The 17,311-nt window shown below is 38.5% G+C and overlaps 1 protein-coding gene across 1 annotated transcript; it reads right to left on the bottom strand.

Annotated features, from left to right (window-relative positions):
* Nucleotides 1-6,097: 6,097 nt before the first annotated feature.
* Nucleotides 6,098-6,755, bottom strand: LOC149957810 (death-associated inhibitor of apoptosis 2-like). The gene is made up of 2 exons (XM_090164909.1): nt 6,737-6,755; nt 6,098-6,552 (listed from the first exon to the last, which is right to left on the bottom strand). The coding sequence occupies exon 2, from the start codon at nt 6,542-6,544 to the stop codon at nt 6,182-6,184; it is 363 nt and encodes a 120-aa protein (XP_090021035.1). The 5' UTR covers nt 6,545-6,552; nt 6,737-6,755; the 3' UTR covers nt 6,098-6,181.
* Between the last annotated feature and the right edge of the window lie 10,556 nt (nt 6,756-17,311).

The raw sequence follows: 17,311 nt of genomic DNA, 5'->3' as shown, positions 1-17,311 counted from the left end.
TTATCTACTTAACAACAATAATTTTTCGTTACCAAATACAATTTCAATGGAGCTAATGAAAATTTTCTTTAACTCCTAACGATAAGAGTAGAATTTAGAATCATGTAAATAAGGAAAAAACTATTAAATTTGGGTAAATGAGACACAATTTGGGTGAATGCTATAAAATTTGATTTAATGGAAATAAATTTGGGTGAATGCGATACAATTTGAGTAAAGGGAAATATACATGGGTAAATTTCAATAAGTTTGGGTAAATTTAATAATTTGAATAAATTTTAATAATTTGGGTAAATATCAATAAGTTTGGGTAAATTTAATAATTTGAATAAATTTTAATAATTTGGGTAAAATTCGAATAAATTTGGGTAAATTAGAATAAATGGAGGTAAACAAATAAATTTGGGTAAATGGAAATAGACATGGGAAATGCCAATATGAGTAAATCAGAATACATATGGGTAAATATGAATAAATATGGTTAACGGTGAATAAATATTGGTAAACGGGAATAAATATGGGTAAATGTGAATATGTGTTTATGCGAGGCCCTATGCATTTTCCAGGTTTCTTATGTATTAAAGCCACCACAGTGTTCATTTAGAATTAGTAGGCTTTGTTCCCCTTAAAATATAGTCATTTTGCCATGCAACCTCACCTACTGGTGATTTAAAAAAATTAAGAAACTCATCTCTAATGTTGACTGCATCTCTTGAAGATCTATTGGAGCCAAATTGGCCACCATTAATTAGACCTAGTGTTTCTTCCTGTCTCCAGGCACCTTCTTGAAGTTCTCCTTCTGCGTCTACATAATCCGCATACTTTGGTGGGCAATACCTTCTCTCTTCAGGTTTTCCTCTATCATCATTTCTTTTTAAATAATTGTGTAAAACAATAGTAGCTTTAACAAAGCTTTCCACATTCGGGGTATCAGCGATGATAGGTTTTCTAAATATTCTCCAGCGTGCGGCCAAAATTCCAAACGCATTTTCAATTACTCTCCTAGCTCGAGAAAGTCGATAATTGTAAATTATCCTTTCAAATGTTAAATCACAACCAGAAAATGGCCTCATTAAATAAGGCTTTAATGGAAACGCCTCGTCACCTACTAAAACATGTGGTATTTCTAGCCCTTGAGATCCAATAAATGGTTTTGGTCTAGGAACATTAATTTTTCCATTTTCTAGACCTTTTCCAAATTGAGAATTTGCAAACACTCCACCATCACTATGATGACCAGAGTCACGTATGTCCACAAGTGTTAAACAGTAGTTCGCGTCACAAACTGCCATTAAAACAATACTGTGAGTGCCTTTGTAATTATATAACAATGATCCACCATTTGCTGGTGCTTGCATCACACAATGTTTGCCATCAATGGCCCCAATGCAATTTGGGAAATTCCAAATTTCCCAAAATTCCTTTTCAATTTTCTGCCATTTTTCACAACTTGGAACAGGTAAATATGCGGGCAATAAAACTTTCCACAGTGCTTCACTAGTTTCTCGTACAATTTTTGACACGGTTGAATGTGCAATTCTAAAGTGATAGCTAATGTCAACCATGGATTCACCAGAAGCCAGAAATCTGTCAATTATAATACCGATAAGTAATTGTATATTTAAACTGTGTCAATATGTTGGTACCGTAAAGTGCAGGCTAATCTCTCTGGTGCTGAGATACATTTCCTCCAATTAGAATTTTTCTTGGTTATTAGAGGTCCTACCAGTTTTAATAGATCGTCAAAAGATTCGGGAGTCATACGCATAAAATTGAAATAACCTACAAATTGGTTATTATAATATAAAACGTAAACTTCAAATGAAAGTCATTGGGCAAAGGCTTACCATCTTTGTCTTCCATCCTCATTTCATTTACTAAATTATGATAAGCTCCCTGTTGTAATCTTCTTAGAAATATTCCTCTAACCCATTTCGACCTCTTAATTTGTTTCTGCCTGCGAAGTTTTATTATTGATAATAATAACTGTCTTCTTCGAAGTAATAACGTGATCCCCAGATCCTCCATATTGACAGCATCCATGTTGACAGCGAGTTTGCGCGGCCGTAGAGACCTCGAGTGTGTATAGCCGTCGCGCGAAACCTCCGCGATTCGACGCGAATTGCGCGCGTAAATTTCGCACGAAATCGCTCGCGAACCTTCTGTGTGCATCCGCCTTGAGTCTACTCCCAAAAGGATGTGCCCGTAGTTCTTATGTTGGCAAAAGCTCGTTCGAGGATTCGCCTCAGGGCAAGATCTGACCACGAGCAATTAAATCGTACTGACTTCGTTGATAAGTGGTGCCACGGCAAATTCCCCATTATTCAGCTTTAAATGAACAGTTGCATCTCGCTTTTTAAATATTACGCTATTATAAGTACGTTTTTAAAAAAATTTAATTTTAAATAAGTTCCGAGTCATTTTAAAAACATGCTCTTGTCATTTGTAAATATTTTTTAATTTAATATTTTAAATGTTTTTTGTTGTATTATTTTTAAAAAATTGAGAATGCTTTATACAACTAATTAATAATTAATTTTTTAATTGTACTAATTTAATAAACAATACAAGCCTTTTACTAAAAAGTGATTTTGTTTTTTAATAATTTTTAAATAGTTTGTCGCGCAGTCGGGTGATTTCGAATCAGGGCACCGTCCTCAGGGCGGTTGAAACGTCCGCTCTCTTTGAAACAAGACGTAGGAGGAGATAATCTCAAGTACCTTGATGTTGCCAAAGCCGTCTTCGATGAGTTTAGTCCGGCTTCAATCATTTTTTGTCAGCCCAAGTGTCGAGGAGTGTTCCATGTCACTTGTTCGTCAAAGGAAGAATATGAAAAGATCTTCGGTGCCGGTGCCATTAAGATTGGTCATGGTACGTTCCAAGTATCTCCCGTTGACTCCGATGAGCTGATGATCACTGTCGTTGGTGCTCCTTATGAACTGGATCCTGCTGTTAACAGTGGCGGATTACGACCATACGGCGATGTCCTGTCCTAGGAGTATGAAGCCCACAAAGAGTACCCGCTACTTACAAACGGAAATAGACTTATCAAATTAAAAGTTAGAATACCAGTTCCAAATGTCATCTTAGCCGGAAGCTACAGAGTAAACATCCAGTATCGTGGCGTCAAGCGCCAATGTTACAAGTGTGGAGATGGCGACCACCTTGCCAGAAAATGCACCTCAAAAGATCGTCGATGGGTACAGAAAGCCGCTAATCGTGCTTTTGAAAAGTACGAAAGAACGCAGAAGCCAATGGAACACGACTTGGGTATGGCAACCAAGTCTTCGGTCGCTTTGCCATCGGAGAAGAAAGTAATAGCTGAAGACACTCTCGAAGCAAATTCCGATGTCCTCATTTCGTTCGACGAAGAATCAACTGAAAAAGTTATTGAATCAATCATTTCCTTGGCCTCAACTATTTTTATCAAAAAAGGTTCCCGTACACTTTTCCGCAGTTTTCGACCGGATTCATCTGGCCGTATAGTCAGCGTCGACTTTGATTACAACGATTCCCGAATAAGAATTCTTACTGTTTACGCTCCCAACAAAATGGGCTAAAGAAGACGTTTTTTCAACAGCCTTCACCAGTACTTGGATAGTCCATTTCCGCACTTATTCATTCTCGTCGATTTCAACTGCGTACCTGACATTGACCTTGACAAGGAAGGCGGCAACGTTTTAGTAGACGCGTCAGCGATGGTACTCGAGCGGAAGATGGAATCTCTCAACTTGGTGGATATTTGGCGTCTGCGCAATCCTGCAGCCCGAGCTTTTACTTGGGAGGCCAAAAAAGTAAAATGTCGTCTAGACAGGATCTATGTGCCTTCCAACCTAGTTTCCAGTGTTAGGGACTGCTTGATCACTCCATTGGGCAGTACAACGTCATACGTCACAGACCATCGGGCAGTCATTTTGGACGTCAATATACCTCAAGTCATTCCTAGAGGTATGGGTGTCTGACGTTTAAATTATTATGTTTTAGAGGACATGGATATTGAAGCGGTAGTCAAGCCAAAGATTAGTAGTCTTGCTGTTACGGTGCAGTCGTGTGAAGATTGGGAAACCTGCAAAGTCCAGATGGCAGAAATTTTTCGAACCGATGGGAAAGCTCGGGCAGCGTCAACTCGAAAGGAGGCTCAATTTTCCCGTTGGTCCCTGTTCTTACTGGAGTGCATTCCGAACAGAGACAAGGACACGAGAGTCATCAGAGAAATAACGAATATCAAAAGTAAACTACATGCGCTGTATGAATCCAGACTATAGTTACAGAGAGCGAAAGAACATGGCCAGGAAATTGCAGCGGAATTGCATTTCAGCTCCGATTTTTACTGTCGCCAAAAGAAGGCTCGGCAAAAAGTCACTTTGTCGAAGGTTCAAAGTGTTTCACGACTTTAACCAGTCAAGAAGAGATTATTGAAGAGGTGAGATGGTACCATCAGGAGCTGTATGAAAATATTCCCACAGACAACTTCTATCTCGACTCGCTTTTCCACGACTTGCCAAAGGTTCCTGATGACATGAGGGCATCTCTAATGGGCGCTATCACGGTTGAAGTCTTTCTCACGTTGCAAAGCACTTGGTCCTGATGGACTGACGGCTTCTTTTTACCGTACTTATTGGCAAGAGTTAAAGCAAGACTAATGTTTTTAACGCGAGCTTAGATGATGGCCACTTTACGGACTCTTTCCAGTTTGGCATGATCAGCCTTCTTTGCAAAGACCAGGAGAAGATGGAAGAGTTAGGCGCCTGGAGGCCTCTAACTCTACTAAATGTCGACAGGAAGTTGTTCGCCAAAGTTCTGGAAAATTGATTGTAAACAGTAATGGTGAAAATAATTGGCCCATCACAGACGGCAGGTGTAAAAGGTCGTACTTTGTACAGCAATCTTCTTTACTTACGCAATCTTTTAGAAAATACCGCAGAAAGAAAGGCATCCGGTATCTTACTGGCTGTTGATCTTAATAAAGCTTTTGATCGGGTGGATCAGGATTTTCTCTACAAGGCCATGGCAAGATTTGGAATTCCGGATGTTTTTATTCAAGCCGTCCAATGCCTCTATATAGCAGAGTCATGGTAAATGGTCATCTTTCAGACAAAGTTCTTATCGAACGGGCAGTGCGTCATGGCTGCCCTTTGTCTCCGGCTCTTTTCACCATCGTGATAGAAGTACTCTTGCACAGTGTTCGCCGAAACCATAAAATCAAAGGCATCGCTGGCCCGGGCATGGCCCACCAGGAATTAATGAAATCCATAAGCCACGCCGACGACATCAATTTTCTCCTAGAAAATGGATTCGCTTAATCTGGTCGATATCCGGAGACTTCGTAATCCGGGAGTTAAATCTTTCACCTGGGAAGATCTAACTAACATCCGAGGCAAACTTCACGCACTTTATGAATCTAAACTCCGGCTACAAAGATCGAAGGAACATGGTCAAGAACTAGTGATGGATACGAAATTTGATTGAGACTTCTACTGTCGCCAAAAGTTGTCTCGTAAGAGAGAAGTACTATCGGAAGTCAAAGCTGGCACGACGACTTTAACCACTCAGAACGAAATCCGGGAGAAGGTACGAAGATACTACCAAGAAAGAGAGGGGGATGTCCTTCTGGTGATTGAGAATTTCATTCTCAATCACCAGAAGGACACAAAGAGCTTGGCTCCCGCCGTTCACCCGCGCCTATCCCGTTCCTCCCCCACCCGCGCCTCTCTCTCTCAATCACCAGAATTTCTAATCACCAGATTCTCCCGTTCACGGGTTGCTTTCCCCCAACCCCCATTCACTGGATAATTTATCTCTCGTTCACCAGCTCCTTTCCCCCATTGCTTTCACCCCTTCTAATCACCAGTTGCTTTCCCCCATCCCCATTCTCCAAAATTAGTTTTCCTCGCGCAGATATCTGGAGATTAGATTTTTTACCCGTTTGCTTATCGCTTCAGAACCCCTTAATTTTCTAATCTCTAGGTAATAAAAACAAGTTATTTACATTTAATTTTTTATTTTAGAACTTTGTTTTACATGTTAGTAGGTACTATCAGATATTCCATTAGATGGTTATCTTGTACATTACACAATTAAAACAAATTAAAGTAGTTAAGTTTACAGGCATTTAAATGGGGTGAAACGATCTCCTGCAACTTAATTTAATTAAAAGTTCTAACTCACGTATTTGTAGTGTTTAGCAACAGTATCGTCTGACATCCGAGGGACAGTCACAAACGTCTTCTTCTGGTACAGGTGAGAAGCTTTTGTCAGAGACCGTAGTTGCTTTTGGCGTCGGGGGAATGTCCCATTCTAGCGAAAGGTACTTTTTTTCCGATGGTGAATTATCCCTAGCCGGACAGTTTGGAAAGAATCTAGCATGTTCAAGTTCTGGTACGTCTCCTGATTCCCATCCTTCTAATACGCCATGGCACTTGTAACATCGTACTTCATCGCCCCGCTGAATATAGTAGAATCCAGCCTTCGCTAGTTGTTCCTTAGTAACGTGCGGATTTCTCCAGTGACGAAAAGTTTCAAGTCGATACGCTTCGATGTCCATACTGTAAACTGATAGTTTCTATAAGCTATTGTCAACATTCTTAAGCCTAATTGGTTAAGCCTAAATTTCAATAAATGTTTTTCTATTTATTTTGGTTAGACTCTATGACTATTTGACTAGAATCTAAGTCTATTTACTTCAATTTAAACAAGGCCTAATTTCCCTCTACAGTAAAATAATAAAGTCACTTACTTTTACGGAAATCCTGAAGCCTTTGCCAGTAAATAGAGTCGAGAAGGCGGGGAACGGAGCGCGAAAATCTACGTGTCTCTTCTCGATGAGGTCCAGGAACTAAAAGAACGTTGAGTCGTATATCTAGAGATCAAATAACACTCGAAACTTCAAGTAAATCCTGATTTCTCATTGGCTGAAACCAATTAACGTCACGGGAGAATGTAAAATGTAACCAAAAATAGAGGTTACTGCTCATCGGTTAGCGGAGAATGTAAAATGTAACCAAAAATAGAGGTTACTGCTCATCGGTTAGCGATAAAAAATTCGTCACGTGTTAAATTAGGCAAATTAGAATAGCTGAAAATACATTGCGCTTACTTCGCACTAATTTACTTCTGATACAACTTTGATAAAAATTAATCCTGTTTCGGGGCTGTAGCTTGGCTCCCTCTGTTCCCCCGTTCCTCCCCCACCCGCGCCTCTCCCTCATCTCAATCACCAGAATTTCTAATCACCAGATTCTCCCGTTCACGGGTTGCTTTCCCCCAACCCCCATTCACTGGATACTTTATCTCTCGTTCACCAGCTCCTTTCCCCCATTGCTTTCACCCCTTCTAATCACCAGTTGCTTTCCCCCATCCCCATTCTCCAGAATTTGTTTTGCTCGCGCAGATATCTGGAGAATAGATTTTTACCCGTTTGCTTATCGCTTCAGAACTCCTTAATTTCTAATCTCTAGGCAATAATAACAAGTTATTTTCAATTTAATTAATTTTTTATTTTATTTTAGAACTTTGTTTACATGTTAGTAGGTACTATCAGATATTCCATTAGATGGTTATCTTGTGCATTACACAATGAAAACAAATTAAAGTAGCTAAGTTTACAGGTTAATTGATTATCTACGAGTAAATTAGTAAAATCTTGTAGTACTTCCGAGGGTGATTTAAAACAGCCAAAATAAGATTTTACTTGATGGTACGAATTAAATTGATCAGGGTACAAAAATAAACCCTCGAAAGGTTTTCCATATAATAATTCGTGAATTTTTTTAAGGTTTTTAACAATAGCTAAGTACATGCATTCGATAACATTTTTATGTTCGTTTAAAAGATTTATTTGAAACCGAATAAAATCAATTTTTTTTTGGAACTCACCGATTTCGCGAGCTCCCAGATCCAGAACATGACCGTAGGCAGAGTTCAATTTGATGTTGTTGGTAGTGGCGACGACGGATACGTTGTTGTCGTGATAGTCGATGATGTTGTGGGTTAGAGACGATGCTCCGGTTTGCGTAGCGGCGAAAAGCTCTCCCCAAAGAGAGAGTAGATTGGTGAAAGCTTCGGAGGTCAGGAACAGAATATTTTCGTTCGATTTTTTGAAGAAGAGAACTTGTAATTTTGATCCGTCGAAACCAAAAGAAATGTAGACTGATCCTCCTAACGTGATTTTTATGTTGATACGTCTTTCTTGGCCCCTGCGTTTGGATACGGTATGCGTCTCGGCTATAGAAAATGAAAATGTTAAGCCTTTGTCTATTGAAATAGTAATAGTATTAATAAAATAATGCTTACCAATAGATCGTTTTTCCATGTTTACGGTAGATGAGGATGCACTTCTTTTCAGTTCAGCGTCTCAGAGAGAAATGACGCAGTTCCTATCTTGTTGAGATTAATTCATCACGTGATCTAAACTTCAAATAACCCTCAAATTCTATCGGCTCTCTCTCTCTCTGAGATAACAGTTCTAGACACTCGAAATTAAACCGTCCCGTGCTCGAAACTGCCTCTAATTATTCCCATTGACGTCACATATTAATCCACTTGGAAGAAGAAAAAAACCCATTGTAGTTTCCTCTCGAGAGCTTGTGATGCAATCATATCCTAGAAAACAATACATTTAATAGAAATTAACATAAAATTAGTATACTTTTAATACCATTTTGTGAACTACAGTGAAAAAAGTTACAATTTTACGGTAGAAACGTTTTCAAAATACCACAAAATGAACTCAAATAAGAAAATTGTAATTAAAATAATCACTACGGCTATAATTTTAGAAGGTTGTTTCAGGACGGTGATTATGGCAGATGTTTGTACTTCAGTGTCCATATCGGAAATGAAGTTAAATGGAATATTTTGCGTAAATAAGTATAAATTTTAGCATAACCCTAATATATTCTCGAGAACTGAACAAGTTCTTTGGGGAATAAGAGATAAGCTTACTATCTTCCCCTAGGCCCTATATAAGGGGGGGTGCCTGAACCGGGGGAACGTCACTCTATTGTTGTTCTTTGTGCGTCTAGTACCAGGATTTTTGAAGCGCGCTCTCTCTCTCTCTCTCTCTCTACGTAAGTTTATTTTGATTTTTTTTATCGTAATTTTTTGAATAAGGTTTAAGTAAATCGGCATTAAAATGAAAGGTGTACAATACCCAGAAATTAATTTAGTTGATACCCCGGAAATGATTATAATCGACTCCCCTGAATTGATTGATATAACTGATAACGAGCTCCCGGAAGTACCCATAGTAACTTTACCCAATTCTCCAGAAATGGAAATAATAGATTTAACTGATACCCAAGACCCTACCCTTTCCTTAACTACAGTAACTGATTCGCAATTGGAACGTTTAAAAGAAATGACAATGGTACGAGATTATCTTAGAGAATATCAACTAACCCATCAAATCTGTTCGCCCCCTATCGATAATTTACCTTCACCCCTTTTAAGACCTAGTTCTATTCCACCTGACGAAGTACGTTTTTCGCCCTCGTATACGCCTATGGATGCTCCCTCACCCTTTCTAGAATCAGATGACACATGTCACTCTTTATCTTTGGAAGATAATTTTATCATGTCGTCCCTCAGTACGGACAGCATTCAGCGCTTAGCTGAGAACGTACAATTTTCATTTGTACGCTAGTACTCGAAGGGAGATAACCATGCAATTTATTCATCCGTTTAATTGCGTAACGGCAGGCCCGAGTCAGAGTGGCAAAAGCTATTTAATTGAATCTATAATTAATCACGAAGAAGAAATGTTTGTTCCGGGTTTCAAAGAAATACATTGGTATTACGGAGAATGGCAAGCTCTATACGATAAAATGAAGCACAGGGTAGTTTTTAAAGAAGGATTGCCTGTTTTATCTGATTATGACGGAAAAGATCCTATATTATTAGTTATCGACGACCAGATGAGCGAGAGTAAAGGTCAAATTGGTGATTTATTCGTGAAAGGGACCCATCACCGTTCTCTAAGCGTTATTTTTATTACACAGAACTTATTCCATCAATCAAAAGATAGCAGATCCATTTCCCTGAATTCGCATTACATAATTTTATTGAAAAGCCCCCGAGACCGTCAGCAAGTGGCTTATCTCGCTAGACAAATGTTCCCTGATAAGTGGCGTTTTGTAGTTGACGCTTACGAAGACGCGACTTCGAGACCTCACGGTTACCTTGTATTCAATTTAACTCAAACTTGTCCCGAAGATCAAAGAGTCTTGACTAATATTTTACCGGGAGAAACGTGCTACGCTTATCTCCCTAAATAAATAAATAGAACTAACATTTCGTAATTTCTATCAGTTATGAATCATGTCTCGTAGAGTACGTATCGAGAGAGACGCTCTCCGATATCTCGGTCGTTGCAAACCCGTTCAAAGAAAAGCCATTTTAGCTAAAGCCGACAAATCCCTCATAGACGCTATCAGTGAATGTATTCATAACACTTTAATTGGTAACGTAAAACTATCAAATACCCAAAAAACCAGGTTATCTCGTCATAAAAATACCCTTCGAAAACTAGCTAGTAAGCGGGTAGCTTGGAAAAGTAAAAAGAAATTGTTAGTTCAGTCTGGGGGCGGATTTTTCTCGTTTCTTCTACCCGTCGTTTCAACCCTTCTTGGTTCTATATTCGGTAGTAAACAATGAAACACGCCAGAAAAATGATTCTCGTCCCTAGCGGCGTTTTAAAGCCAGACCCGTTCCCGCACCCCCTCGCTCTGACAGTCTCTGAATTAGACGTTAAGATGGACCAAATATTAAATATGAAAGATTTAGACGACGCCTCGAAATGGATTTTATACGAACAAGCTTTAATGAGACACGGAAATCTACGTAAGCAAGCCTCGGCTCCTAAAGAAATCGAAATTGCCCCCGCATTCGACTCGCTAAGTAGGGACTGGATAGACGATTTGCCTTTGATATATTACCAAAAAGCGCAAACATGGTGGATCAGTTGGAAACTGTACCCGAAAGAATACGGTGGGATGAAAACGGGGAGCTCGTAATAAACGGTCGACCTATTAAAGGTTCCAATATTAGCGAAATTGCCAAAGCGTATTTAAATCCTAAAGCCTAGCCAAAACCTATCGGATATTTCGCGTTTATTTCCAATTTAACCCAATTTAACTCTTCACCATCGATCCCAGGCTTTCCCTCCCCGCTAGCTCCGAGCGCCCGACAACGACGTTCTCCCGTTAAGCGCGAGTATCCGGTTCCTCAAAGAGGGCGCGCGCGCAGGACAGATAAGCCCCGCTCCACTCGTAGCCTCGACCGAGATAACTCCACGTCTGACTCTTCTCATCACTCTTATAAACAAACAAGGAGTCGCGCGCAAAAGTCGGAAGTATGGGCGAAGCTATTTTAGAAAAAATATATTTTGACCCGAAGCATCCGGCGTCTTTCGGAGGCGCTGAAAGGTTATTAAAGTCCGTAAAGTCTCACGGCTTAAGTAGGGAAACTGTAGAAAAATGGTTAAGAGGAATCGACGCTTTTACGATGCATAGGCCGAAATATAAAAAGTTTCAACGAAATAAAATAGTAATTAGTAATATAAGGGAACAATACCAGGCGGATATTAACGATATGCGCTCGTTAGAGGCTGATAATGACGGATACAAATACATTTTAACAATTATAGACTGTTTTAGTAGAAAAGCGTGGGGGTTACCTCTTAAAACTAAATCGGGGAAAGAGGTTTTGAAAAATATAAAAATTGTTTTTAAAGACGGAATTCCTGATAAATTTCAATCGGACAAGGGCACGGAATTTAGAAATAAAGAAGTACAAGGATATTTCAAAAAGAATAAAGTTAAATTTTTTAGTACCGAAAATGACGAGATAAAAGCCCCTATCGTAGAAAGGTTTAATAGAACGTTAAAAACAAAAATGTATAGATATTTTACCCATAACTCCACAAATAGTTATTTGGAAGTCTTACAGGACTTGGTCGAAGCTTACAATTCCTCTTACCATAGCTCAATTAAAATGGCCCCTAATGACGTTTCGGAAAATAACGTATTACGTGTGTACAATAATATTTACTCTAAATATTATGCCGAGAAACTGAAAATGAAACCGCAATTCCAAGTAGGGGATTTGGTTAGAATAAATACAACTAAAATGATATTTCAAAAGGGTTTCGAAGCTAATTATACCGAAGAAATATTTAAAGTCGTAGCTATAGTTAAAAGATATCCCCCCGTTTATAAAATAAAAGACTTATCAGAAATCGATATAAAAGGGACGTTCTATTTTCGAGAGCTTCAAAAGGTCAGCGCGCCTCGTTCGTTCAAGTTAAACAAGGTTTTACGAGAGAGAACTAAAAACGGAGTAAAACAATTGTACGTTAGTTGGCTAGGATATCCTCCATCGTTTAATAGTTGTGTTAATCAAGATGACGTCTGGGATTTACATAACTTTTCCTAGTAATACTAGAGATAAGAATAAAAACAATTCAGAAAATACTCTAGCCTCGTATACTACAACGTTGGCCAAACCCATTAGTTTACGCGGAGATTGGGAAATTGCCCTGGTAGAAATTATTTATCCTTTATCTTTTTATAACGTAAGCGAACCAATGGGGTGCGGAATAGAAATTAAGGACTTACTATCGAACCCTCCAGCCCACATAGTAGATTACAAATATACGTACGACTTCCGCGAGATACCTCAGGGCTACTACAAAAATCCTCATGAACTTTTGGCTGTATTTAATGAAAGTATTAAAAGTTTGAACCTTGATTTAAAGGAAAGCGCTAATTCAGAGTTCGATAATGATTCTTTAGGAAAATTTGAATATAGTTTAGAAAGTGGACACGTACAATACACTTCCTATAGTAAACATTATTGCAAACTCGAGTTAACGCCAGAGTTGAGGAAAATTTTAGGATTTAGAGATAATTTTACTGATATTTCTCCTAAGCAAGCAATCAGATCAGATACCCCTATGCAATTAAACTTATTCGTCCCCGATCTTATGTTCGTGTATTCCGATTTGGTTAGAAATGAAATGGTAGGGGATACATTAGCCCCCCTTTTGCGAACAATTGTTGTAGACCAAAACGCGCCCCATTTATCAACCGTTTCAAAAACTTTCGATTCTCCGCATTACCTTAAACAGTATCGACATTAATATAAGAACTAGTTTAGGGGAATTCGTGCCATTTCAGTTTGGTTCAGTCACGTGTAAAGTACATTTACGACGAGCTCCGTAAAAAATGGCTTACCAGTACGTTGATAGAAATTGTCCCTACATGCAATATTATTTAAATCAGGCGGGGGGCGGAGTAGATTTACCTTATTTCTCTGGGTTTGCGGGACAAAAAGGACCCGAATTGGTAGCTTTTTTTCAGGGCTAGCTAGGTTTGTATTCCCATTCCTAAAACAGTCTGCCAAATACGTGGGAAAAAGGGCTCTTTCTACAGGAAAGAAAGTACTCGGAGACGTCTTGCAAGGTCAGGACTTAAAAACGTCAGCCAATAAACGAATGACAGAAACTGTGGACGAAATGGCTGCGCAAGAAGGTTCGGGTCGTCGCAAGAGAAGAAAAACTACTAAGAAAACATTGAAGAAGCCCCGCACAAAGAAAAAAAGTTCAGTTAAACGCCGCAAGTTCACGCGTACGGTTCGCGATATTTTTGCTCTCTAAAAATGGAAGTACTTAAAAGCGAATTAAATATTTTCAACGAACTACCAACTCAACTCAGCGTTGAAAAAGGTCAAACGGTATGGTGTAAGCCAATTTCATCTATCGACAGCAGTTCTATCATCGAATTCGTGGTACCGGGTACGGGAGACTCTTACACAGATTGGGCAATGACAATGATATATTGTAAAGTCAAAATCGTCAAGACCAACGGTGACAACTTGGATGCCGGGTCTAACGTTTCGCTCGTGAACAATTCTCTGCATTCGCTATTCAAACAATGCGAAGTGAAACTCAATGATACGACGGTTTCACCATCGGCCGCGAATTACCCCTATAGGGCCTATATCGAAACCTTGCTCAACTTTGGGTACGATGCAAAAAACACTCACCTAGCGACATCTGGATGGTACGATGACACGGCTAGAAGTATGGATCTGATAACAAACGCCGGATTCATAAAACGTCAGGCTCTAGCCGCTGAATCAAAAGAAATTGAACTTTACGGGAACATTTTTTGTGACATTTTTAATTTCAACAAATATTTAATTAATGGCGTACAACTTAAGGTTTCACTAACTAGAAATAGCGATAATTTTACCCTTTTTAGCGACACTGTCGCCGCGTATAAAGTCGAATTTATAGACGCTGCTCTAATTGTACGTAAAGTTAAAATTATGCCTAAAATTTTATTAGCCCATCAGCAAGGATTATTACGTAGCAATGCCAAATATCCCTTTACTCGTACCGAAATTAAAGCTAAAACATTGGCTAGTTCTATTCAGAACGATAGTTTTGACAATATATTCTTAGGTCCGATGCCCAACAGAGTCATTATTGGTTTAGCCACCAACAAAGCGTATTAGGGCTCCGTTAAGTCTAATCCTTATAATTTTGAAAATTTCGACCTAAATTATTTGGCTCTATACGTTGATAACGAACAAATCCCTTCGAAAGCGTTGACCCCTAATTTTAATAGTAAACAATTTACGCTAGCCTATCATTCGCTATTCTCGGGAACTGGGATACTCTACAAAGACGAGGGAAACCACATCGCCTTGGCTCACTTTCCTCTAGGCTTTGCCTTATACGCTTTTGATTTAAAACCTGACAATTCGGCCAGTGACGTCACGTTTTGGAACTCCGTAAAGAGAGGGCAACTACGTTTATATTTAGGATTTGGTACCCATTTAAAAGATTCTACAGTCGTTATCGTGTACGCCGAATTTCAATCTTGTTTACAGATAGATAAAAATAGGAACATTATTCGAGACTATTAAAATGACTACGACAAACGTTGACTTATTTCAGGCACTGTATAAAACACCGAACTTTTTAGGCGTTTTTTCTTCCGATAATTTAAAACCCCTCACGAAATATCCACAATCGCTTATCATTAATTTTGATAAAAGGAGAGAAACAGGTTCTCATTGGATTTGCCTCTACGTTGATGGCTGAAAACGAGGATTCTATTTTGATTCAATGGGGCTTCCTCCCTTTTTATCACCAATCAGAAAATATTTAAATTAATTGTGTAAGACGTGGACATTTAGTAAAAGACGATTGCAAGGACTAACTAGTAACGTTTGCGGTGAATATTGCGTAATGTATATTTTGCATAGAACTAAAGGACAGAGTACAAAAACGTACTACCAAAAGTTTTCCAAAAATTGGGAAAAAAACGACCGCAAGATATTTTTATCTTTCGCAAATCATGCTAGAAAAATCATCACATCGAATTTGGCGAATCCAATAGCTAGAGAGAGAGGTATGGTGACTGACTGGAAAAAATCCATTTCCAGAGGATAAAACAATATATTCCCACGCTATCTGGTATCTTTTAGAGATATGACCCGACCTCTCTCGAAAACATGCGCGCGCTTCTACGAGCGCCAAACCATTTACTTTCGAATAAAATAAACCATCCAAAAACAAAAAAATTAAAATATAATCAGAAAGTATTGGTATAATAGTTAGGATAACAGGGTGGTTTACGCAATCTAGCATGAAAACAAAACATTGGTAGAAATATATTATTGCATTATTTCCGCACGTTCTATTTAAAGTACTCTCTAAAAGTCATTGAAATCTGTTACCGTCTTGAACCATTGAAAGATGTTTTTTACCCGTCACTAACAAAATATCTTTAGTACACGCAAAATAAGATTGGTGAAAAAAAAAACATTGCCTTAGATAATTTAACTGAGATTTAGTTAGCTTTGGGCCTTGTAATGATAAAAAAGATTGAAATTTGACTCGGCCATTTTATTTAATAATATAAACTCATGTACGCGAAAAAACAATTGTAAACAATTTTTCCTATGTAACTTTTTTCACTCTTAATAAATACTTTAAAACGTAACAAAAAAGACTCTTTATTGAAAATCACTTACCCCTTTTTTCCAGAATTTCGTTAAGTCAACCAGTCCTCTGCAAGAACGTACTACAATGCGGACTCTTATCTGTAAATTTGTTAGACTTTGCACGAACCTAAACCATCTTCTCGTGACGTACGCTAAGAGGAAGATGGTGGAAATCCCCAGTCTCGCGAAATTAATTATCTACGAACACTATTTAACCCATGGAAAAATTTACCGACTTTACCCACTGAATAGATTCCACACTCTCTAACTTAGATTTCATCAAGGGAAAGAAGGAGAAATATTATTTTAACATTTAAATAACTTTTGGGACAAAAAAATTAAGATTTGAATTTTCTTCATGTAGAATTGAAGAGATAAATAGGGTTTTATGGGCAAGCAGGAATGATGATTCTATAAAATTTGAGCTTAGAATAAGGTAATAAATTAAATTTCACGAATTATTTATGCTGTACTAAAGTTAAAATTTTATGTATTGTTCTGTTAGCATTGAGGAGAGAGAGGACGCCGCTGGAAATCGGATGTTCCTACAATTTGTAGAACACCAATAATCAATCAATCAATAATAATCAATCAGCTAGGCTAATACCCAAGGCACCACCTTAGGCCTAAGTCATCAAGCGACTTTTGAAGCCATTAATTCAGGTGGCCGGGTTACAATGCGTAGGAGGGTGGTGGCAAGCCCTGCATGCCACGAGATCGAGCCAACAGCTCCCTACACTAACTATTACCGTTAACCTCGACAAGTTTTTATGGAAGGGGAAACCGAAGAACCCCAGTTATACTACTCTCCATACCAATTATTATGGAATAAAAAAAATTACTTTTATCACGATTCTTTTATTTTCCTATCCTACAATAATCATTTCAGTATATATCAACCATTACAATAACCAGGATTATATGCAATTGCTAAAATAGTGTATTCTGCCTAGTTAATAGTCTCTAAGATTTCCTCCAGCGGGAGCCCCGAAACACGATTAATTTTTATCAAAGTTGTATCAGAAGTAAATTAGAGGCGAAGTAAGCGCAATGTATTTTCAGCTATTCTAATTTGCCTAATTTAACACGTGACGAATTTTTTATTGACAACCAATGAGCAGTAACCTCTATTTTTGGTTATGCTTTACAATCTCCCGTGACGTCAATTTGTTTCAGCCAAGGAGAAATCAGGATTTACTTGTAGTTTCGAGTGTTATTTGATCTCTAGATATACGACTCAGCGTTCTTTTAGTTCCTGGACCCCCTCGAGAAGAGACACGTAGATTTTTGCACTCCG

The sequence above is a fragment of the Leiobunum rupestre genome, chromosome 2, assembly GCF_980474605.1.
Source record: "Leiobunum rupestre chromosome 2, qqLeiRupe1.1.hap1, whole genome shotgun sequence".
Classification (NCBI taxonomy): domain Eukaryota; kingdom Metazoa; phylum Arthropoda; class Arachnida; order Opiliones; family Sclerosomatidae; genus Leiobunum; species Leiobunum rupestre.
This window is presented reverse-complemented; position numbering and strand designations above follow the sequence as displayed.

Excerpts from the sequence above, each read along its gene's own strand:
- LOC149957810 (XM_090164909.1), bottom strand. The coding sequence starts at position 6,544 with ATGGACATCGAAGCGTATCGACTTGAAACTTTTCGTCACTGGAGAAAT.